At 33.6% G+C, this 24,239-nt stretch overlaps 1 protein-coding gene across 3 annotated transcripts in view; it reads right to left on the bottom strand.

Moving 5' to 3' along the window:
* PRSS12 (serine protease 12) overlaps positions 1-24,239 on the bottom strand; it is a 79,492-nt gene that overhangs the window by 19,818 nt on the left and 35,435 nt on the right. For all 3 annotated transcript variants that reach the window (XM_035293055.3, XM_002745448.6, XM_078366576.1), the window contains 6 exons: positions 22,917-23,058; positions 19,783-19,979; positions 15,471-15,612; positions 4,413-4,618; positions 1,150-1,228; positions 328-450 (listed from right to left, as the gene is read on the bottom strand). In XM_035293055.3, coding sequence (XP_035148946.1) covers positions 328-450; positions 1,150-1,228; positions 4,413-4,618; positions 15,471-15,612; positions 19,783-19,979; positions 22,917-23,058 — 889 coding nt within the window. The remainder of the gene's footprint in view (positions 1-327; positions 451-1,149; positions 1,229-4,412; positions 4,619-15,470; positions 15,613-19,782; positions 19,980-22,916; positions 23,059-24,239) is intronic.

Genomic DNA, 24,239 nt, shown 5'->3' with positions numbered 1-24,239 from the left:
CACAACTAGATTAAAAAAAAAAAAGATTCGATTTCAGCCTCAGATATATCTTGGGGGGAGCACTGACACTGCGGACTGCCTCCTCTCCAAAAATCCCTCTTCTTCCGTTCTTCCTAAATCTGGAGTTTGCTTTAACACTAGGGTAGCGAGTGGCTTTCTAAGGGCTCTCTTTGCTCCTTGTGCCACTCCCTCATTCCACAGGGCTGCTGGCACAAGCAAAGAAGGTTCAGCCTGGCTGCGGCACCTTGAGTGCTGTAGAGCATGAGGGGATTGGAATAACTGATGAGTACAAGCTACACTGGTTTGTTTGGGAAGGTGGATACATACCTCTTGAAACAGTGCGCTGCTGTAAGAACCCAGCAGCTACTCAGGAGCGTAGCCCCGCAGAGGAGCCTGCCATCTCTATGGGATGACTTCAGCCGGAGGGAAACCTGCCAAGGCCAACCACCCCTAAGAAGAAAATGAGCTACACATCAACATCAGTAAAAGGCAATAAAGCAAAGGAAAGCACTGGTTAAAGCAACGGCTTTAGTAACTTTAATGTCTTGCAGGTGGGGGAAAAGGAAAGCAAAAGCAACTCCCTTCCTACTTTGAGAAGGCGACCCCACAGCTCTGAACAGGCCTGGAATCAACAACTCTGAAGATGGGCCTATAGACATTTGTATGGATCCCACCTATCTGATACTCTATCTGACAAGCTGTCTTCTTTATATTTCATTATTTAAAACGCAATTTTTCTCTTCTCTGTGCCTCACCTATACAGTCTGAAGAAGTATTTAATAAAACCTGGGTTTTCCTTTAGTAAATTCTACAAAGAAAAAATTTAGATTAAACTGAGTTAAGCCTGAAACAAATACATTCTAACTTAGATATATCTTTGTAGTTATACACATCTCCAGGTCTCCTGTTAAACTGTTTTGTTTCTGACATATAACTTTGCAGTAACACATCTAATCTCTTAAATCAGGCTGGTGATATAAGAACATGGCCTAAAAACATAGGTCAAAGGACAGTGAAATTTGAATTTAGTTTAGAAAATAAAATGAGTATAAGTCCCTTATGTGATAATAGAACATCCTCAATTTGTAACACTCTGTGTATAAAAATAATTTTATAATATAAAAAAATCTCTTTTGAAGAAACTTTTACCTTAAAGAATTTTTCCCCCCAATGATCCGCTTCTGCCGACGGTGCAGTAATCTCAAGCCACAAACAGATGAGAGGGACTCTGAAGCAGAAACGGGTCATTAATTAAGCTATCACATTGCTGATGGAGGGGTAAGACGGTAAGTGGCATACTCCACTGATGCTCCCTCCTCTATGTCAAAATGCCTTTTCTCTGCAAATTAAAATTTTTCTTGTAACAAAAATAGTTTATAATTTGACTAAATGACAATTTATAAGTAGATAAGTAACATTATGAGGTTTCCCATTTTTCACCTCTGAGGGGTTCATGGGCTGCTGACTGGTTTGGCTCTGTTCAGTACTTTATCCTGATAGGTACCTGTATCTCCTGCTGCTGCTATTTTGTGTAATGTATGGAACAAAATACATAGAACATTAAACAAAATAAGAGAACTGCAAAGACAGTAATGACCTAAATTACTTACTTTCTACCGGCAACACTGTTCTAAGCCGCATATAAAAATGTAACTCAGAAGAGCAAAGCACATTCCCAGGCCAGAATTCTGATCGGAATTTACATTTACTTAGCTTGATAACATACAGAAAGGGTTTGCTAAGCCAATTTAAGTGGAAAACTATGGTTAAGGGTATACAGGCAAACCTCCCAAGGTAACACACTTTTGTCAAGAACATACAAAGAGAAGAATTAAATTAAAAATATATGAAAAGGTGGTATATGAAGAAAGGTAAATATAACAGGTATGACTCATTTTTAAAATATCTGAGAAAACAGGATAATTTACATAGTGGTACTTTATTTCTTTGGTTAAATATATGCATGTAAAGTATAGATATGTACTGTTTTTCTATCCAAGAGGAGGAGAGTAGGAATTATGCCAAAAACAGGAAGACCTAATCAACACTAATGGCCTCCAATAATAACCAGGTAGAAGGGAACCTAATAGGGAATCAGCAATAGTTATTTCTTGATTGAGAAAGAGGTTCAACAATGTGTACCCAAATGATTAATTTGCCAAATGATCTCAGAGGTGTGCTGTCAAACTTTAACCTTCATCTCTTAGAATATGAGTCCTCTAGGTGACACTGCAAATTAAAAGATATTAGAAAAAACATAAGTTTCCAATAATGTTCCAAGTTGGGTCAATGTATATGATGCCAAGAAAAGGAATGATGTAATATTTAAAGCAAGCAAAACTTAAAGTTTACATCATTCTGGGGCAAAGCACCAGACTACAAGAAAGCAAACTCTATTTAAAGTCATACACTATTATTTAAAAATTTTAGGCCCGGCGCGGTGGCTCAAGCCTGTAAACCCAGCACTTTGGGAGGCCGAGGCGGGTGGATCACGAGGTTAAGAGATCGAGACCATCCTGGTCAACATGGTGAAACCCCGTCTCTACTAAAGGTACAAAAAATTAGCTGGGCATGGTGGCGTGTGCCTGTAATCCCAGCTACTTGGGAGGCTGAGGCAGGAGAATTGCCTGAACCCAGGAGGCAGAGGTTGCAGTGAGCCGAGATTGCGCCATTGCACTCCAGCCTGGGTAACAAGAGCGAAACTCCGCCTCAAAAAAAAAAAAAAAATTTTTAAAAGCAAACTGAAGTTCATTTATAAAAGGAGTTCATCAGATGACCAACAACCAATGGCTTCAGTTTGAATCACCTTATAGATGTCACCAGATCCTGCGTGTGATCATAAAATTGTCTGGTTAGTAAGCCAGATTCTGTAATCTGGCCAGTCTAAGATGAAATCTTTTTACTTAAAGTATGGTAGCATTATCATGACCATGGAAAGGTATCAAAAAGAGAACTGCTATAATTCTAGGAAGACATTAAACACAAACATATAATGAAATTTTTATGTTTTTCAACTACTTACAGATTTCATATAATCCAAAGAATCACTTATATTCTATTTGTAATGGTAATTTAAATTATTGAAGGGAATTTAGTAAATTAAGTTATAATCAGTATTCAGGGGGAAAAGGCTGGCCAAGTCATTTGCTTATACACAGATATCTATACACACACTTATATATACACACATATTCATATATAAAAATGTACACATATATATTTAATATATATGTGAATAGAAAATAAAGCACAAAGGATTGTAAGTGTTCTTTCCATACTCAAATGCCCCTCAGATAGCAAAGAATCATCTTAACGGCATCCAATTCATTTATTTCATTGTCTTTGGCAGTTATTACAAGGTGTTAGAAAAAGAGAGTGCTCAAATATATGTGCACCTGATTTTAACAAAATCCAGTGTATCAGAACTATAAATTTTCAATCAGAAAGAGGTGACTGTTCTTTTCATAAAATGTACCACAAATTTCTCCAAAATAGCTCATTTTCTCACTCAGTTATTTAAAGAAGTATTTGTTTCATAAAAATTAAACATGCAGAGCACAGTGGCTCACGCCTGTAATCCCAGCACTTTGGGAGGCCGAGGAGGGCAAACCACCTGAGGTCAGGAGTTCAAGACCAGCCTGGACAACATGGTGATACCGGGTCTCTATTAAAAATACAAAAGTAGCTGGGTATGGTGGTGGGTGCCTGCAATCCCAGCTACTCAGGAGGCTGAGGTAGAAGAATTGCTTGAACCCGGGAAGCAGAGGTTGCAGTGAGCTGAGATCATGCCACTGCACTCCAGCCTAGGTGACGGAGCAAGACTCTGTCTCAAAAAAAAAAAAAAAATTAAATATACCCAAGCTTTCAGGAACTCTATTCATTTAAAGTATGAAACATTATCATACAAAAGGATTACTTACCATTTTCCTTAAATTTTTTAATTTCAGATAATACAATCTACAAAAGATAATTTTCTTTTTGAAAATCATGTTTTAAATTATCCCCGTTTAAAATACGAGTAAGACTTTAGAAATGCCTTTAATTCATTTCTATATTTTCATTTCTTTCCTTTTTATGAAGTAAATATCAATTCTGACTCTTCAAAGATAGCAACAAGCACAAGAGCTTTATTTCATCTAAAAAAGGAAATACAGAAATGGCTACAAAGGTGAAAAGGGGACGATCCAGGAGATTACAAGGCCCTGTAAATCCACTCCTACCCCTGAACATTGTTCTCCCTCTTAGCCCCACCTAAGCAAGTTTGTCAAGAACTACTGGCTCTAAGTATGCACAAGACATGGGACTGTATGCATTCTTGTTGTACTGGATTTCTGTTATCAAGGTACTGCCTCTAGTCATAGAGAGGGAATTATTATTCTTTGACTTGTTTACGGCTCCAGAAGGTGACTTACCTTTATTACTGTTACCTGAGGCCTTCTTGCCAAAATAATCACAAATAACTCCTGCATCTTCACTGTGGCGGCAGTTGTGTCTTCCAATGTCTTGCTTGATACAGTCAGCCAAGGACCTCTCATTTCCTGTGCACTTCACATTATCCACATGGATGGGTCCTTTTCCTTCTCCAAAATAAGCCATGGTTCTTGCTCTGGCAGGACCCCTGAAGACAGAACATTCTTAATGATGTGAAGAATCAGTCAATCCTATATCTGAATAAATCACAACATATACTCATATTCAATTTTATTCCTTAATTTTTACATCTTAAAATTGGTGCCTGCATGTGCTAAAAACCATTTGTTTCCTGACTGTTAAAAAAGTTAAATAAGAAAGATAATAACTATAACTTCTTTGTTGCCATACTCCACAGCTACTTTATTATATCACTGGCCTCTAATTTAGCTTTGGCTAAGAAACTCACGTATAATGGTACATCAAAAATTCATGATAGTCTTTAACTCTCGTTTAAGCAGGAAAAAAATCACCTTTAAATTTTCTGCCTTCTTAAAGAGGAGTATTGCGAAGAAAACAATGAGATTAAATAATAACCTACAGAGCTAAGAACTAATTTTTTGCCTCCTTTAGAAGAAAAAAGTAGTTTTTTAGGCTGGGCATGGTGGCTCCCATCTGAAATCCCAGTACTTTGAAAGGCCGAGGCAGGTGGATCACCTGAGGTCAAGAGTTTGAGACAAGCCTGGCTTACATGGAGAAATGCTGTTTCTACTAAAAATACAAAAAATTAGCTGAGCATGGTGGTAGGTATCTGTAATCCCAGCTACTCAGGAGGCTAAGGCAGGAGAATCACTTGAACCCAGGAGGTGGAGGTTGCAGTGAGCCAAGATCACACCATTGCACTCCAGCTTGGGCAACAAAAGTGAAACTACATCTCACACACACACACACACACACACACACAAATTAGCTGGGCATGATGGTGGGTGGGTGCCTGTAATTCCAGCTACTCAGGAAGCTGAGGCAGGAGAATGGCTTGAACCCGGGAGGCAGAGGTTGCAGTGAACTGAGATCACACCATTGCACTCCAGCCTGGGTGACAGAGTGAGACTTGGTCTCAAAAAACAAAAAAAAAAGTACTATCTCTCTCTCTCTCTCTATGTGTATACATATATACGTATATACACGTATATACATATCTACACATATATATGTATATATCCGTATATATGTATTTGTTGTTGTTGTGTTTTAAAACAAGGTCTCATTTTGTCACCCAGGCTGGAGTGCAGTGGTGTGATCTCGACTCACTGCAGGCTTGACCTCTTGGGCTCAAGAGAACCTTTCAGCTCATCCCCACAAGTAGCTGGGACTACAGGTGCATGCCACCATGCCTGGCTAATTTGTTTGTATTTATAGTAGAAATGGGGTTTCACCATGTTGCCCAGGCTAATCTCGAACTCCTGACCTCAAGCGATCCACCCAACTTGGCCTCTCAAAGTGCTAGGATTACAGGAGTAAGCTACTGCACCCAGCCTAAAAGTAACATTTTTAACAGAGACAGAGAAAAACAGGACTCATGACTAGATGGCAGACTTACTTTTGGTATATTACTATTTTTCTGTTTTAATAATACATTTTAAAGTATGCAAATACAAAAATATTTAAATGAAATATTTCCTATGCCATATTTAGAGCTCAATTCCTGATAAATTAATGAAATAGTCATTAAAATCAAAAGTTTTAAGTATGAATTATTGGAAAACTCCTTGAAACCTCAAGTTAGGAAAAAAATTAAGTGGACATAGAGGGTATAAACTATAAATTTTAAAATTGATAAACTTAACAAAAATTAAATTCAGAATGTAGCTTTACTAAAAACTACCCTATGGAACATGAAAAGATAAATTTTAATGTCGATATTTGTAGAAATATATTTTTTGGTGAATATACTTTCTAGTGGAGAAGAATAGCATACAATATACAAAAAAAAGTCATTTAAAATATAAGTAATCTGTTTTTAACAAAGCTCTAGGCAATTCTTCTGTAGATAGTTGAGCATCAAACTTTGGCAAAGAAAGCTAAGTTATTTCTCCACTGTTGCACATGTGTTTTAAAATTATTAGATTTCTTAAAATTATATATGCATAAATCTTTGTGGGCAGCTTAGATTTCTTCTTAGAAGTTTTATTCTATTTTTTCTATTTTTTAATTTATTTCTTATTTATTGTATTACTTTTTAAAATTGTATGTATTTATCATCTGTCTGAAATTTATTTCTGTTTAGTATTAGTAAGAAATCTAGCTTTATTTTTGTCCCTAAAGTATTTGTCCCAGTAACTTTTTCTGCTGATTTGAAAGGCTTTCTTATTTATCATGCTATGTGTGCACATGCTATTTCTTGGTCTTTATAGTTCTGTAATTTACAACCATCGCTACCCCTTAGAATTGCCTTTGGAAACATTTAAGATATAGCAAAACTTGAACCTCACCTCAGATCAATTAAAGTAGAATGGTTAGTATTTTTTTAAGTTCTAAAGTGATTTCAATCTATAACCAAGGTTGACAGCTGCTGCTGTAGTTGTGTCTTTTGACTATTCCTGTGCCAGTGCCACATGGATTTTATTTCAGATGAATTTTGAAGTCAGATCTCTCTCCTCACCCCACATGCACACCAAGAAAACAGAAAGATTTTTTCTAGAATAGCATTTAATGTATAAATTTATTTCTATTTTGTCTTCACATTCAGGATTTCGGTAAGTCTATTCATTGATAAGGTCTTCTAGCTTTAGCAAAGACTAAGTTTTTCACATAGGTCTCAATTCTTACAAAGTGTATTCCTAGTTTTTGTTTTGTTGTTAGTTTTTGTAACTTCTATAAATCTCTCTTTCATTTTCTGTTTATCCATAGGCAGACCTTTGCTTTTAAAGTTTATCTTGATACATTAATAAACACTAGTTCTGGTGTCTTTCCAGTTGATTCTCAAGGGTTTTCAAACAATCCTATTATTCATATAAATATTCTGACCTTTCCTTTTCAATACTGATACCTCAATTCTTAATGCTTTAGTGCAACCCCCAAACGATGCTGTCATTGCAGTAATAGCAGGCACTCTTGTTCCTATTTGATGCTTACTTGTGATCTATAATTAAAAGTTTCATTTTATTCTCAGCTGCCTAAGAGATCTGAGGAAGGAATGTTGATTTTATCATATAACGTTTCAGCATTATTAAGATGATCATATTTGTTTAATCGTTTATTAAAATGATTGTATATTTATGGGTGTCACATTGAAAATTACATTAAGTGAATGCCTCAGTTTGAATCACTTACATTCCTACAACAGACTCCACTTATCTGCTCTTTTAATACACTATCAGATTAAATTTGCTAATATTTTATTAGCAAAATAACTTGGTATGTACATTCATGAGATTGAGGTATAGTTTTCTTTTTCATGTGTTTACTTACCTAGTCTTGAAATCAATTTAAATTAGCCTCATAAAATGAATGGAAACATTTACACATGTTTCTTGGCTCTGCAACAATTCATATAATTCAGAAACTCTCTCTTAAGAACTGGTGAAAAGTTTAGTAAAAAAATTCAGTCATTTCTTCCCCAGCCATTAATCTAATTGGGTTTTCTATCTCTTGTATCAATTTTGGAAAATTATATTTTTGTTGAAAATGTAATTTCCCCAGATAATCATCCATTTCATCTAGATTTTCAAGTGTATTTCCTAAAAGTAGTTCATATTATTAAGCATTTTGTTGTTGTTGTTTTGAGATGAGATCTCACTCTGTTGCCCAGCCTGGAGTACAACAGCACAATCTCGGCTCACTGCAACCTCTGCCTTCTTGGTTCAAGCGATTCTCTTGCCTTAGCCTTCCAAGAGACTGGGATAAGAGGCATGAGCCACCACACCAGCTAATTTTCGTGTTTTTATTACAGACGGGGGGTTTCACCATGTTGGCCAGGCTGGTCTTGAACTCCTGGCCTCAAAAGATCAAACTACCTCTGCTTCCCAAAGTGCCGGGTTTACAGGCATGAGCCAGTGTGCCCAACTGTATTATTAATCTATAAGGGTTTTTGTTTGATTGACCCTCTATGTATCTGTACTTAAATTTCTTTTCTATTCTCTATGTTTACTTGTGTTTCTTTTCTATTCTCTCCTTTTTCTTAGGCAAAATTACCATAATATTGTTGAGATTGTTATTTTATTAATCTTTTTTAAAATAAAAATTATTGCTGATATGTGTAGGTGTAACGTAAAGAGATTTGAAATTCAAACAATTATAATCTGAAGAAAATAAAAACTTAATAGAATTTGGAAACAAAAATTCCAAATGATTCCCAGCAGTTTCAGAGGTGAGAATGGATGGAGGTAGAAAGTAGACAGTATGTTAAATGTCTTTATCTTTTTTAGGGAGGGGAAGTTAAAGATAATATTTTTTGAAATTATTAAGAAAATATATTTCAGCATGTTTGCTAAAAACTCAAAGACAACTTCTAGAAAAACAGTAAGAATGTTGAAGTTCTAGACCACTGAGAAAAAATGAAAACAAAAAATTGAATTAATTGTGCAAATCAAAAAACAGATGATTACACAAGGAACAGAAAATAAAACATGATAAATAACAAAACTAGATGGCAGGTGGAAGTAGAAATACAGAAAATAAAATTTAACTAAAGGATCATTTCTTAGCAACTGATCAACTTACAAACTAAATAAACCAAAAGGATCATTTCTTAGCAACTGATCAACTTACAAACTAAAAAAGAAGCACCATTTTAGATGTATCAATAAGTAGAAATTAGAGAATATTTTAACTAATAACAACACATGATTAAAGAAATTCTCATTGAAATAGTGAAATCTAACAAATTTTCTTTTGACTGTTCTTTCTTTAAATAATTAAGAACTCCACCATCTATAGAAAAAAAGGGAAAGGCTTCTCATTGCCTTACTGAATCTAGTAATTCATAACTGAAAATTTCAATGCACAACAGCTTATAATAATTAGTCTTTAAACTGGATGTCAAGTGCTCCTGGTAGATAATAACTTTCCAAGGGATACACAGGCTCTAAAGAAATCAATTTTTATATCCTCAAATTTCATGTATTTTCTTTCTTATAAATAATCTTGCTGGTATCAGGATAAACTTCTTTTTCAAAATTTCTCTTCTTTCACTTCACAAAAAGCATATCTTGCACTCATTCCAAATCCTACCACAGTGCATTGCTCCAAAGTTTAAAATCCTCTAGAGTGGACAAAAGAAAAGTTCAGGCTGGGCACGGTGGCTCACACCTGTAATCCCAGCAATTTGGGAGGCCAAGGCAGGTGGATTACAAGGTCAGAAGATCGAGACCATTCTGGCCAACATGGTTTGAAACCCCATCTCTACTAAAAACACACAAATTAGATGGGCATGGTGGCTCGTACCTGTAGTCTCAGCTACTTGGGAGACTGAGGCAGGAGAATTGCTTGAACCCAGGCAGCAGAGGTTGCAGTGAGCCAAGATGACACCACTGCACTCCAGCCTGGCGACAGAGCAAAACTCCATCTCAAAAAAAAAAATTAAAAATATATGATGGCAGGGCCGGGCGCGGTGGCTCAAGCCTGTAATCCCAGCACTTTGGGAGGCCGAGGCGGGTGGATCACGAGGTCAAGAGATCGAGACCATCCTGGTCAACATGGTGAAACCCCGTCTCTACTAAAATTACAAAAAATTAGCGGGGCATGGTGGCGCGTGCCTGTAATCCCAGCTACTCGGGAGGCTGAGGCAGGAGAATTGCCTGAACCCAGGAGGCGGAGGTTGCAGTGAGCAGAGATCACGCCATTGCACTCCAGCCTGGGTAACAAGAGCAAAAACTCCGTCTCAAAAAAAAAAATATATGATGGCAATGCAGCTTTCTTAATCCAAGCAGCACAAACCCAACCCACTGGTCTAATTAAAAAATGAGTTTGTAAAATTTTATTTTCTATGTTTAATAATTAGTTAATAATTTTATTAAAATTTTTTGTTGTTTATTATCAGTTGTAAACTAGAAATTATAAAATCTAGAGAAACTTGAAACTTGTTAGCATAATTTCTCTCTCTCCATGTACATATGTGTGTGTATATCTGTATATATGCATATAAATGTGTATATGTATATGTATATGTATGCATATATGTGTGTGTATATACATATACATACATATTTTTAAGGCATAATAACATTGAGATTCCATGGAAAAAGAAAATTTAAAATACAATTTCAAGGAGAACAAAAAAATTGTAAAATTTCTGGTCAAAGAAGTATTTTTTGTTCATGTATTTTTTTAAATGGTAACAGGATCAAATTACTATATATTTCACCAGATATAATTAAAAGGGTGGTGTAACTTTTATACTCAAATGTCATACAAATATGCTAGAAATTAAATCCTTTGCAGCTATTTAAATGTAAAATAGATATCAGATATACTTAATTTTAGATATCTACTAAAGAAGTGAGGATATACCATTAAAAAACATTTTTAGAAATTAATACTCTAATAAATAAGTCCAAAAACAATGCTATATTGGAACATATGCTAATGGATCCATATAAAGTGTAAATAGAATGGAATTTCCGTCATGACTACTCAGTCTATCTCGATGAATTTAACCAATCTCAACAAATTCTCTAGCAACAATCTATAAACAATATGCTCATACTCTGGACTTTGTCAGACATTATGTAATGCATCATTAAATGATGCCTTTTACTTTTCTGTTCACTTTAAGCATATCTGTATTAGTCACCATTCACATATCCTTTTTTATTATCTCATTTCTGTTTTTCCCGTTATGAAAAGGCTTTCTAATACTATTTTGATTCTCAGTGTTTCCAAGGAGTAATCCTCATGCATTGTAGAGCTGGCTGGAGGACAGATCTCTGAAATTACTATTTATGAGGCACAAGCCTTTTAACAGCTTCAAAGTTTCCTGGATTGATTTCGACAAATAAATACTTCATTAAAGATTTTTTTGTGATTCAGAATAGACATGGTGAAAAAAAGATCCTCTACTGTCATCACATACCTGCTTATAATTTTATGTATATATTTAAAATATATATTTATATATTATATATAAATTATATAATATATATTTATATATATTATATATAAATTATATAATATATATTTATATATATTATATATAAATTATATAATATATATTTATATATTTTATATAATATATATTTATATATATTATATATATTATATATATAATATATATTATATATATTATATATAAATTATATTATATATATTTATATATATTATATATAAATTATATTATATATAAATATATATTATATAATTTATATATTATATATAAATTATATAATTAAATAACATACATTATATATAAATATATTTAAAAATTTTTAAATTATTAAAAAATTAAAAAATATAAATATATTAAATATATATTAATATATATTTTTATATTATATATACATTTATATATGTAACATAATATTAAATATATATTATACAATATATATTTATATATTTAAACAATGTATATTATATATAAATTGTATATTTATTTATATATTTTATATATAATTTATATATATGTAATTTATATTTATACAATGTATATTATCTATATATATAAATATATATATTTAAAATATATTTTAATATGAAATATATATTCTTATATAAAATCCAATTTCCCCTCAGTGGGAAATTATAAAAATATTCAAGTATATTTAGAATACTCAAACAGCTAAACAATTCTCATTTAAATACTATTTGATGGCAAATCGCAGATTATGTTATTTAATTTGTTATAGTAACATTAAATCACTGAATTACTTATGAAACTTTAAAACGCAATTATAAAGTCTTTCAATGCTATTCTTGATTGACAAATATTACAGAAATATTGAAAGTTGCAACAAACTTTTGTTCATTTAATCTAGATTGTGTTTCTTATCTAAAATCACTTTTTTAAAGCTTTATTGAGGTATAATTGATATAAAAATTTTTCATCAGTTTGGACCTATGCATGTATCTGTAATACCATTACCACAACCAAGGTGCTAACTATATCCATCACCTCCAAAAATTTCCTTGTGTTCTTTCCTGAGATTTTTGTTTTGTTTTTTGCTTATGTTCTGTTTCTGTCTTCATTTGGTTTGGGGAAGAACACAAATGCAATCTATACCCTCAACATATTTTGAACTATATAATACCATATTGGGTAGGTATATTGGTAACAATACCAATATTGGGTAGGTAACAATACCATATTGTTAACTATAGGTAGGTACTATGTTGTACAGCAGTCTCTAGAACTTATTCATCTCGCATGACAGAAACTTTATACTCATTGAAAAATAATTTCCCATTTTCTTCTCCTCCAAACTCCTGATAATCACCATTCTATTCCTGCTTCCATAAGTTTAACTATTTTAGATATCTCATATAAGTGGAATCATGCAGTATTTGTCTTTCAGTAACTGTATATGTATATATATATATATACACACACACACACAACTGTATATTCAGTAACTGTGTATATATATATATATACACAACCGTATACACACACACACACACACACACATTTTCTTTATCCATTCATTTAGGCTGTTTCCATATCTTGGCTAGTACAAATAATGCTGCAATGAACATGGGAGTGCAGATATTTCTTTGATATCCTAATTTCAATTCTTTTGGCCATATACCCAGAAATGGGTTATCTAGATCATACGGTAGTTCTATTTTTAACTTTTTAAGGAACCATTTCCATACTGTTTCCATATTATTTTCAACAGTGGCTGCACTATTCTCCATTCCCACCAACAGTGTATAAGGGTTCCAGTTTCTCCACATCCTCACCAACACTTGTTATCCTTTGTTGTTTTGACCATAGCCAACCTAATATGAAGCTAAATTCACTTTTGAGTTAAATGTTAAATGGACTAAATGATTGTGTTAGGCCATTCTTCTATGGCTATAAAGAAACACCTGTGACTGGGTAATTTATAAAGAAAAGAGGTTTAATTGGCTCACAGTTCTACAGGCTTTTCAGGAAACATGGTGCTAGCATCTGCTTGGCTTCTGCTGAGTCCCAGGGAGTTTTCAATCATGGCAGAAGGTGAAGGGGGAACAGGCAGGTCACACAGTAAAAGTAGCAGCAACAAGTGGAGTGGGAGGGTGCCACACACTTTTAAACAACCAGATCCCATGTGAACTCAGAGCATGAGTTCATTTATCAGCAAGGGGATGGCCTAAGCCATTCATAAGGGATACACCCCCATGATCCAAACACCTCCCACCAGATCCCACCTCCAACATTATGGATTACATCTCAACATGAGATTTGGGTGGGGACAAATATCCTAACTGTATCAATGATGATGAATAAAAAGCAATGAAAAATTTAGAAAGAAATTCAAGTAATAACACACAACTATATGTCTGTTGATGATGCTTGATGAACATGCTTAGGAAATTTTTCTCTCCTTAAACTTGGCTGAGACACACAATTTGAGGATCAACTTTGGTGCCAATCCTTCCCTTCACACCTCCATAGGTTTCTTGGATCACCTCCACCAAAACAATAAAACTAAAATATGGCCAAGAAACCAGTCTCCAAGAGCATTATCTTTTAATGGCTGATTTGGAGTGAGGAAATATACTGAGAATGAAATGCAAAAACAAGAATTTTTTTTTCAGATGGAAAAAGGAGTGATAGAAACACAATGAGCAAAAGAAATTTAAAATTAATCACTGACTAAATTCACTTTCACATCTAATGTAGACTCTCCCTACTTTCCTCTATTGCCCCATATTTTGAAAACTGAAAATTTCTTCATAAATAAAGGATTCATTGGCTGTAGGATAACTGGAATTGCAAATGGGTCCAAAACAGCTGTAAATTGAAGTAGTATTGAGTAACCAGAAATAACTTTGATTTTTATGTTTACCCCCCAAATCTGAACTTTATTAAAACAGAAATGCTTTTTAAAATAAACATGTATTCTTTATAGAAAATAACCATATGAACTGTTCAATATTTAAGATGTACATAGATATATAATTAAGGATATATTTTTAAATCCAAATTACTATTAGTAATCTACTCTGAGCTAGGTAATTTATGTATATTGTCTTAAATTTATAGCCCTCTGAATTATAACATTTTCCGTATTTTCATTACTTCAAAATCATTACTTAGGATGCTTTCACAGTCATTCATGACATATGCAGAGCCAGTAAAACAGGAGATGATCTGCCTTCCTTTTTCTGCTCTCATACTGTAAACAAGTGTCCTTTTCACATTCTGTTTAGTGCCATGTTCTTAATGTAATTTGTGCCTGAGTGAAGCTTATGTAATGCATGCATTTTCTCTTTAAATCACATCACAGCCTTTTTGCACTTAGGAACACTACACAGCACTTCAGTGCTACAAATGGGGGCCATTTTAAACAGTGAAGTCATCAACAAAGAAAGCACAGAAATGCAAAAAAAAAAAAAATGGTACCATATAGACTGTAAAAAAGGACAACTGTTTACAAGCATGAAAGCTGAAACAAGAAGTGGGAGCAGTGACCTCGGCTCTAAGGGCAATGGCTCAGCATTTGCTAATTCAGTGTCCAGAGTGACTTTTTAACTATCATGAAAAATGAGAACCAACAGTAATTTCAATAACTGTAGAGTCTCTTAAAAGGCTACAGAGTTGAAACATCAGTCACAGAGAAAAGTTTAACTGATAGAGGTGATACAAGCAGTATTATGACTAGTCAGAGTTATTATACTATTTTGTTATTAGATAAAGAGCTACATTTCTTATGTGACATAATATTTCTAGTGAGAAGACAGAAAAATGTGAGTAGGCTCTACTTATTACTTCTTATATCATTCTGGATCAAATCAATATGTGGCCAGTATTTTCAAATAAATGAGAGAAGCTCGTTTTAAGAAGTAACTCATTAGAATAAGCATTTAAAAAATCAGATATGCTCATCAGTAACCATCTCAAATAATTAGATTTTTCTTACTTATAACCAAGCTGACGACAGATCACAGCTGCATCCTTATCAGTCCATCCATCATCACAGATTGTTCCCCACTGGCCATTGATAAAAACCTCTACTCGTCCTTCTTTCTTATTTTCTCCATCCATCAGTCTGACAGGAAAACCTAAGTCATGATTCAAAAGTATTAGAAAAGCCCAAACAAGCAAACTGATGCTAACGTATGAGCGACTCTACAAAACACAATTGTTCTTTTAAATCAGCTATAAAATAAGATGGGGAATACTTTTTTGAGGGAGAGGAGATACATCAATAAAAATTTTATCCACTTTCGTAATGTCTCTTGCAGCCTTGAGTTCAAAGTGCTCACCTTCCTCAACTTTGTATCCCCAGAATGTGGAACAGTGCTTGGCATATAGAGGATATGCAATTGCTGTTTGCTGAATGAATGAATAGCATTATGAAACTGTGAATCATTTTTATTAAAGCTTACTTCTAAATAGTAAAAGAACATTAACTTGAGATTGGTTTTGCTTCACTTATCCATGAACACAGCTAGAAGTTTATACTCCAAAGCCAAGATTTTTAGAAAGATATAAACAGATGCAACCTTGGCATTCATAGTTGGGTAACTTGATACAAGTCTAATGCTGGAGGAAGCAAAAAAGAAAAAAAGAGGAGTAAATAGGGACAATTTCCATCTAAAGCTTTCTATTTACTATTGATTCAAGGGAAGGAATTAAGTCACCAAAATTACTGACTTAAAAGTCGAGAAACTGAACTCTAGCAAATGAGGTTTATGTAAGTTAATACAAATGAAGTGCTTCATAAACTATGACATATAACCACACCAATAAGTATGATGTTGAACTGAAACTCCTCACTGTGACTTGCATGAGTTGAATTGTGAGGTCATTATCATGGGTCCTAATCAAATATGCTGGTGTTCCTATAAAATAAAGAAATTTGGACATGAAGAAGGAAGATGATGTGAAGAGACACAGGGAGAGGACTGCCATATACAAGCTAAGGAGAGAGGCCTGGGGCACATCTCTCTCACAGCCCTTCCCTCACAGTTCTTTCTGAAGGACCCAACCCTGCTGACATTCGATTTTGGACTCCTAGCCCCTGGAACTGTGAAACAATAAATACCTGTGTTTAAGCCACCTCTGTGGAACTTTGTTACAGCAACCCAAGCAAGGTAACACTCACACGTTTGATTACCTAGTATCTAGAAGGGTCTCCAGCTTCAGGACCAAGATTTATTGGTAGGGATTTAGGGAATACAGTAAAGCATGGTAAAATTATCAGGAAAACTAAGGAGGTAGAAGTTTGCAGGTAATGGACAATGTATCATTTAATATATGTTTAAATCAACATGTGAAGTTACTAAATCAACATTTGTTAACTTAAAGACTGTTAGCAAGATGGACACGTTCTATTTTTATTCCTCTGACCCATTTTTTACTTCTCCTTCCTTCTGTGTTGTCCCAAGAGTTGCTGGCTCCCCATTCTCTATCCCTGATCATGTTCACTTCATGGGACAGGGAGTACATCAGAATCACAGAGCAAAATCAAACTCAACAAATGTGTATGGAGTGCCAACTCTATGTATGCACTGCTTCCTATTAGCTGAATAAAAACTTGGAGTTTTAGCTATAACACAATATTGAAACTTCATAATTCTTATTAATATATCTGAAATTTGGGGGTTCTTTGTAAGAAGAGAAAGTGAAAAAGTGATCCTCAGATGCCAAAATCAAACCAATGAAGTTCTTTTCGTAAGGTTTTCATTTTTTATATTTTTGGATATTTGGTTCAAAATTAAGAAAACATTTGTACATGAAATTAGATCTACATGTTCCATTCCAGTAGTTTTACAGGTAGTTTTTAATGTACTCTAAAAATAAAAATGATAAGGTATTTTTAAAGTCTAACTTACATGCTTTGCAAAAATAATGCATATAATATTTCTGAACTTAATTTTAGCCGTTCATTCTACAAAATTATTGAATTCTTAATTCTTGAAGGGAAATTGGATGACAAAAGTCATTCTATCCATACACCATCACTATTAAGTTCGTGTTGCTACAGAAACAATAATACATAACATGTTTTATTTCTAAAATCTTAAATATTGTTTTTGAGAAAATTAAACAATCCTATAGGTATACAGTTATCTTTAATTATATATCTCAAGCTGACTTTCAGTAGTTCTCTTTAATTTTTCTTGTAACATATTATTTTTAGAAAATAATACTGTCTTTTAGAAAAAAGATAAATTCTAGCATGCATACATATACATTAAAAGCCTAATTTTAGGCCAGACCTGGTGGCTCATGCCTGTAATCTCAGCCCTTTGGGAGGCCAAGGTGGGCAGATCACCTAAGGTTGGGAGTTTGAGACCAGCCTGACCAACATGGCGAAACCCTGTCTCTACTAAAAATACAAAAGTTAGCCGGGTGTGGTGGTGGGCAACTGTGGTCCCAGCTACTCAGGAGGCTGAGGCAGGGAGAATCACTCGAACCCAGGAGGCGGAAGTTGCAGTGAGCCAAGATTGTGCCATTGTACTCCAGCCTGGGCAACAGAGAGAGACTCTGTCTCAAAAATAAATAAATAGTAGTTTTTAAAATACTATTTTTTAAATTTTTATTTTTTAAAAATAAAAAAATAGTAGTTTTTAATAGATCATTTAATAAATGTTCTATGAATGAACAAACAGAAATATGATTCTATCCCAAAAGAACATTTGGCTCAGACGTAATGTTCTTCAGACAAGTGACTTTGGTGAATAGATACATTACTGAGATTAGAACCAAGGAGATTCATAATAATGACCATATGTTTTATTAATGATTATCATCCTTGGGTTTTTAAATTTTTTTAAAAAAACACACACACATCTAGAGTCCTAGAATTAAAAATACTTTCAAGGGAACTGAAAAGATTCGTTATTCCAACCATATGATGTATTTAACAACATAGGCCTACAGAGAGCTCAGATTGCAGAGTATTTCGTCACTGGAAGATGGTAGAGCATATGTGCATAGATCACCCCATGATTCCAATACCTGCTATTTGGGGCTGAGATGATCCACTTCCAGCAAACAAGTTCTATCTCCCCCAACCACATGCAATCATCCATCACATAATCTTGGGAGAATCACAAATATTTCATAAGAATAAGGGGCACAGGAAAAAGATAACAAAATAAAAGGAAAGAAAAATGGAAATTTGTCCTGCAAGGGATGGAGTAAAAACATATACTTCTACTTGGTATAATGCTAGATTAATGCAGTATCACCAAGATCTCACGGTGTAGAGTACCAATGGAAGAATCAGCCACAGACTTTGACAAATCTAAAGTATACAATATGGTTAATACTGAGACTCAAAAAGTTTTGTTATTTTTTAACATGAAGATTTCAGCTTCACAGTCTCAAAACAGGAGAATACAAAAGAGTTGATTCAATCCAAGGTTACAAGTAAAGATTATCTATGGCTATTTTAACATCTATTCATGTACATATACACACACAGAGAGAAAGACATATAAAAAGCTGTGATAGCACACTACAAAGTATTTTTAATATTTCCCTCTGTATTTTTCATTCATATATATTCTGCCCTCCTCACCAGACATTAAGAAACTTGTCCAGAATGTTTAACTGTTCTCTACTCTCAAGAAGATCTTTATCCATAATTATTTCAAGACTGTTAGAGGAGCTACTTACCTTTTATCCAACAACAAGTCTAAAAAATGTAAATGAAGAGTAACAGAGGTCCTGGTGGGTTTCTAAAATAATAAGTCATGTTAGAAAGATGTGTGAGCTATTAAGGAATCTACTTAGAAGACTATTGAGAAACTTAAAAGAACAATGGATGGCTGGTGATCAACAAATGACAAGGCTTCACGACTAGAGAAGAAATGAACCATGAGACAGGGAAAGGAGAATAGTCTTTTTTAAATCCTGTCCCAAATAGCTCACTTGAATTCAAGGTAAATGAAAATCAGAATAAGTGACCAAGGAGTAAGGGGAATAGATACTGCAGTTTCTTTATTCCATTGTTCAGATACAGATGATTATAAACATTTTTAGTGAGAAACTTAATTTTCTAAGTGAAGAAAAAAAATTTAGGGGTAGAAATTTCATAGTGTTGGTGCAGAGACTCCAAAGATTACTTTTTTTCTACATAAAAATTACTGAAAATTAGACAGTTATGGGAAATGGACCAAAAAAAAAAAAAAGCCAAAGATGAGAAACATTTCACATTCTAGGCCAGTGGTTAGAGGTGCAATGGCTATTGAATTATGACAGCTGCAGCCAGTCCTCACCCAGAGAAAGCCTGTGTCCCTCGCTGCCAGGGTAGCAAGCAATGCCAACATCTTCCCGGTGGCTGCAGTCATGCCTTCCCCACTGTCGCCTGGAACACTGAAGAAATCTGGTTTCCTTTCCTGAGCAGCTGACATCATCCAACCATATGGGCCCTGCGCTTTCTTCAAAATGGTTGGCAGACGCTTGTTTACCGTATCTGTGACAATTAAATAAACACTATGTGTAGAACTGCTGTCTCTTGGTTCAGGGAACCACGAAACATTTAACACAAGTAACCTAATTCAGTGTCATGACTTAGAGGATAAGTATCTGTTATTTCTCCTACCTTGGGGGCTCAGTTTTAAGAGCTATGTTCGCTCGATCACATTTTAATCACCTTAAAAATGTTTGATTATTTCAGTGAATAACAAATGGAAAAATTAATCCATTTTCCCCATTTATTCTTGCGTTTTGTCTACAATTTATCTCACCAGAGAGAATGCAGAGATCAACCTCAAATCTCTGACCACAGAAACTGTGCAGAAGGTGAGAACATCTGTCTCATTTTGTTTCTGAGGTACCCTCTGAACTCATTTGATTTCAGCAGCTTCTCTAGGCCACTTTGGTTTTCTCTCTTTCAAAATGAAAAGGGTGAATTAGTTCTGTGATTGCTGAAGCACTATATCTAATCCATGACTACATTTAGATTTCAGCCCATCAAAATCAGAATTACGATGTTCTTAGCTTTTCATAAGGTATGAAAATTCAAATTTCAGAATTTTTATCAATTATATTTGCATTCCAATTGAGTTTATTTGTAACACTGCACTACAGAAAAAACCTAAATGTATAATAAATATACATTTATTTATATAATAGAATAGGAAAGATCTGAAAAAATTTTAAATTAGAAATTAAGTCAATCTGCGCCTTCTTTCATTCTCCCAATTTTATTTCCTTTTGTTCCATAAAATTCAAACCTCCGCAACTGTCTTGCATGCTCTGCTCATGTACCCCAAAACCTAAAATCCAATAAAAAATTTAAAAAAATAAAAATAAAAAATTTAAAAAAATAAAAATAAAAAAATTCAAACCTCCAGAAACCACTAAACTTAAACATCTTTAAGATGTCTTTCAGTTCTAACAGTCTATAAAATCCAACTCTTATTCGTATTAATTCTCTTACTTGATGTTTTTATTATTTCTGTACTAAGAATATGAAGAGATCTAACTGGCATGAATTTTCTTCATTTTTTTCTATGTAAGTATTTCTTAAATTTATTTGATGAGATGAACATTTTAATAAATTAAAACAATGAAATAATCATTCTATGTTTTTTCCCTTTTATTTTGCTGACTAATTAATGAAGCCTCAGCTAGAAAAGTAATAAGCCTAAATTGCATATTGCTCATTTTTAATTTATAAATCATTTTTTTTTTAAAAATGCTTCATATTATCATCTGTCCATAGCAACTACATAACAAATAACAGGAAATCATTTTACTTTGGAATTGCAATTGTACAAAGAAACCCAAAGTTTACCTTTTCTCATTACAAAAGAACATTCTTTTTCAAAAATTCCTTTGTAAACTCAAATGTAACACATGCTTTTAGTACCTTCTAACACAATCATTTAGAGCTTTTTACACACCTTATTTTAGAACATTTTTATTTGCTTACAAATCTATGATTACTCTGTGCATAGAGTTGTAAACAAATAAAATGTTTTTAAAAATCAGTGTCAATTGTTTTCATTAATAAGGAAAAAATGTGAAAAATAAAAATAACAGGATTTACAAGTCTCTCTAAATATGAAAATAGAAATAATATGATTTTATGAATCTCTCTAAATCTGTGAAAACAGTATAGTTGGTAGTCGAACAGAGATTCACTTAAATATAAAGTGATATTTATTAAGCAATTCTTGTTAACTGTCAGTATATTGTATTTATTTGGCTGTTATATCATACCCTTTTTCCCAATAATTACTATAACTTCTCTGCCCAAGAAAAGTCAAAATAGGTGGCAATTATATGAATATTGTAGCTTCATGATAGCATTACTTATCATAGGAAAAAGTAAGCTAACCTACTACTAAGTAAATTACAGTATGAAAATTTGATTAATATTATTATCACTAAAAATTGTGACTATGCAGCAATATAAGGTTAAAAACATGGATAAAAAATTACATGTCCATTACTAGAGCTGATATGAAGTGATGTACACAAATTATTATAATAGCATATGGATGAAAAATTATGGAGTTTTTTATTTTCATCATTTTCCAATGGTTTTACGTTATTTTATAAATTTAAAAATATATGTTTAACATGGCTTTACCTAGCTTGAATGAAGGTATGTTTTTAAAGTGTAGTGAATATCTGCAATCAGCTCTAATCAAACTGAATTGAAATAATTCTGCCAGTTTTTTAAAGCATGAGATAATCACTTCAAGCCTGACATAGAAATATGGAAAACAAGAGAGAATGGGCATTCATAGCTTTCATTCAAATATTTAACTCAAAGGCATCATTTGTAGTTACTTCGACCAACTTAAGCCTTTACTCTGGAATGCATTATGTGTGTACCATAAAATATATGTTCCAAAGTGTGATACTCAGCTTTTAAGAGAGTGAGGTCAAAGGCGAGTTCTAAAGGCCATCTCATAACAAGAGGGCTGTTTTTCTCAAAGAAAAGTGATGTTATTATCATCACATTCTGAGAAAGGGAGTAATGAAATACTAAAGTACTTGACACTGGACTTCTCTGCAATTTTAGACAATGATGTCAAAACTAAAAACATCCAATAGTAATGACATGTCAGAATAAAAATGAGCAGTCAAAGTCTTACTTGAATAGACACAAGGGTACTTAGAAGTCACCCCTGGCCTCAACCAGTTATTCAAGAAGAGGGGTCACGGCAGGAAAGGTAAATGAAATAAACAGCAAGGGGTGGTTATTCATCATCTTAGAAAATGTCATTATTTTTCATTGATGTACTTACATATACAGGTAGGAGAGAACATGTATTTTTATTACCATAAAAATTACATGTATTTGTATTACTATAAAAAAAGTAGGGATTAACATAATAAGACTTTTAACGATATAATCTGGCATTTAACTGCCCTTTATATTAATGGATCTTACTTAAATCCCAACTGTCGACAAACCACATATGTATTCAGCTCAGTCCAGCCATCATCACAGACAGTCCCCCACTGGCCGCTGTAATACACCTCCAATCGACCCTCATGGCTGCCTTTCCCACCTGCAAGTCTGATGACCCCATCTGTGACAAGGAGGAGACACAGAAACAGAGACTAAGCAAGTCAACTTTCAAAAAAAGGCAAAACAACATTTTCATTTCACAAGAAATATCACCATATTTAGGCCTCCTCTAAGCCTTTTGTTAAATTTATATTATATCTGTGCGAAATGACCCAAGGTTATTGCATTGTTACTGAAGTTTGACATAACACATTTTCATCCTAATGAAATATTCTTTCCAGCCAGGCACAGTGGCTCATGCCTGTAATCCCAGCATTCTGGGAGGCCGAGATGGCTGGATCACCTGAAGTCAGGAGTTCAAGACCAGCCTGGCCAACATGGTGAAACCCCATCTCTACTAAAAATACAAAAATTAGCTGGGCATGGTGGTGCACACCTGTAATCCCAGCTACTTGGGAGGCTGAGGCGGGAGAATCTCTTGAGCCCAAGAAGCAGAGGTCACACCACTGCACTCCAGCCTGGACATCAGAGCAAGATTCATCTCAGAAAAATAAAATAAAATAAAATATACACATGCACACACACACACACATGTGTATTTATACACACACGCACACACACACATATATATATTCTTTCCTTTTTACTTGTATTCCTATTCTCTAAGTAGGAAAATATATCCTGATATAATTTTGAAGTATCTATTTAGATTTTTCTAGATTAAATAATATTTCAGATACTTCCTATAACTTTAGTCTTAAGTCAGAGCAATATATGGCATTTAAATTTAAAAAGTAAGAAAATATAGTAACTTGGAAATAGCTCAGAATTTTAACTGCAAATGAAAAATAAATATTGAAATAAGAAGACAGAAAAAACTATTCTGGATAAAGGACAGTCTGTCATGTTAATGTATCTATATTTGTTAGGTATTCATGAATTATAAAAACTAGAAGATATGTCTCGACTTTGTTCTTTTATTGATAATACAGATCTGAATTTGAATCTTATTAACTCAAATGATAATTAATTTGCCTACAATTCTACAAAGAGCTTCTAACCAAATAAATAGTATAATAAATGTAATTCCCCAAAAAAGTAGTTTTAAAAGCCATGTCCATCCAAAATAATCCAAAGATTCTCAATGAAACATATAAATAATCTTGGGTAAGGGTCACACTTTTGATGAATCTCAGGGATCTATTAAAGGTCTCTGAGCAACAAACCATTTATTAATATACT

This window comes from Callithrix jacchus, chromosome 3 (assembly GCF_049354715.1).
Source record: "Callithrix jacchus isolate 240 chromosome 3, calJac240_pri, whole genome shotgun sequence".
Classification (NCBI taxonomy): Eukaryota; Metazoa; Chordata; class Mammalia; order Primates; family Cebidae; genus Callithrix; species Callithrix jacchus.
The sequence above is the reverse complement of the archived record's forward strand: the minus strand, read 5'-3'. Positions and strand labels throughout refer to the sequence as shown.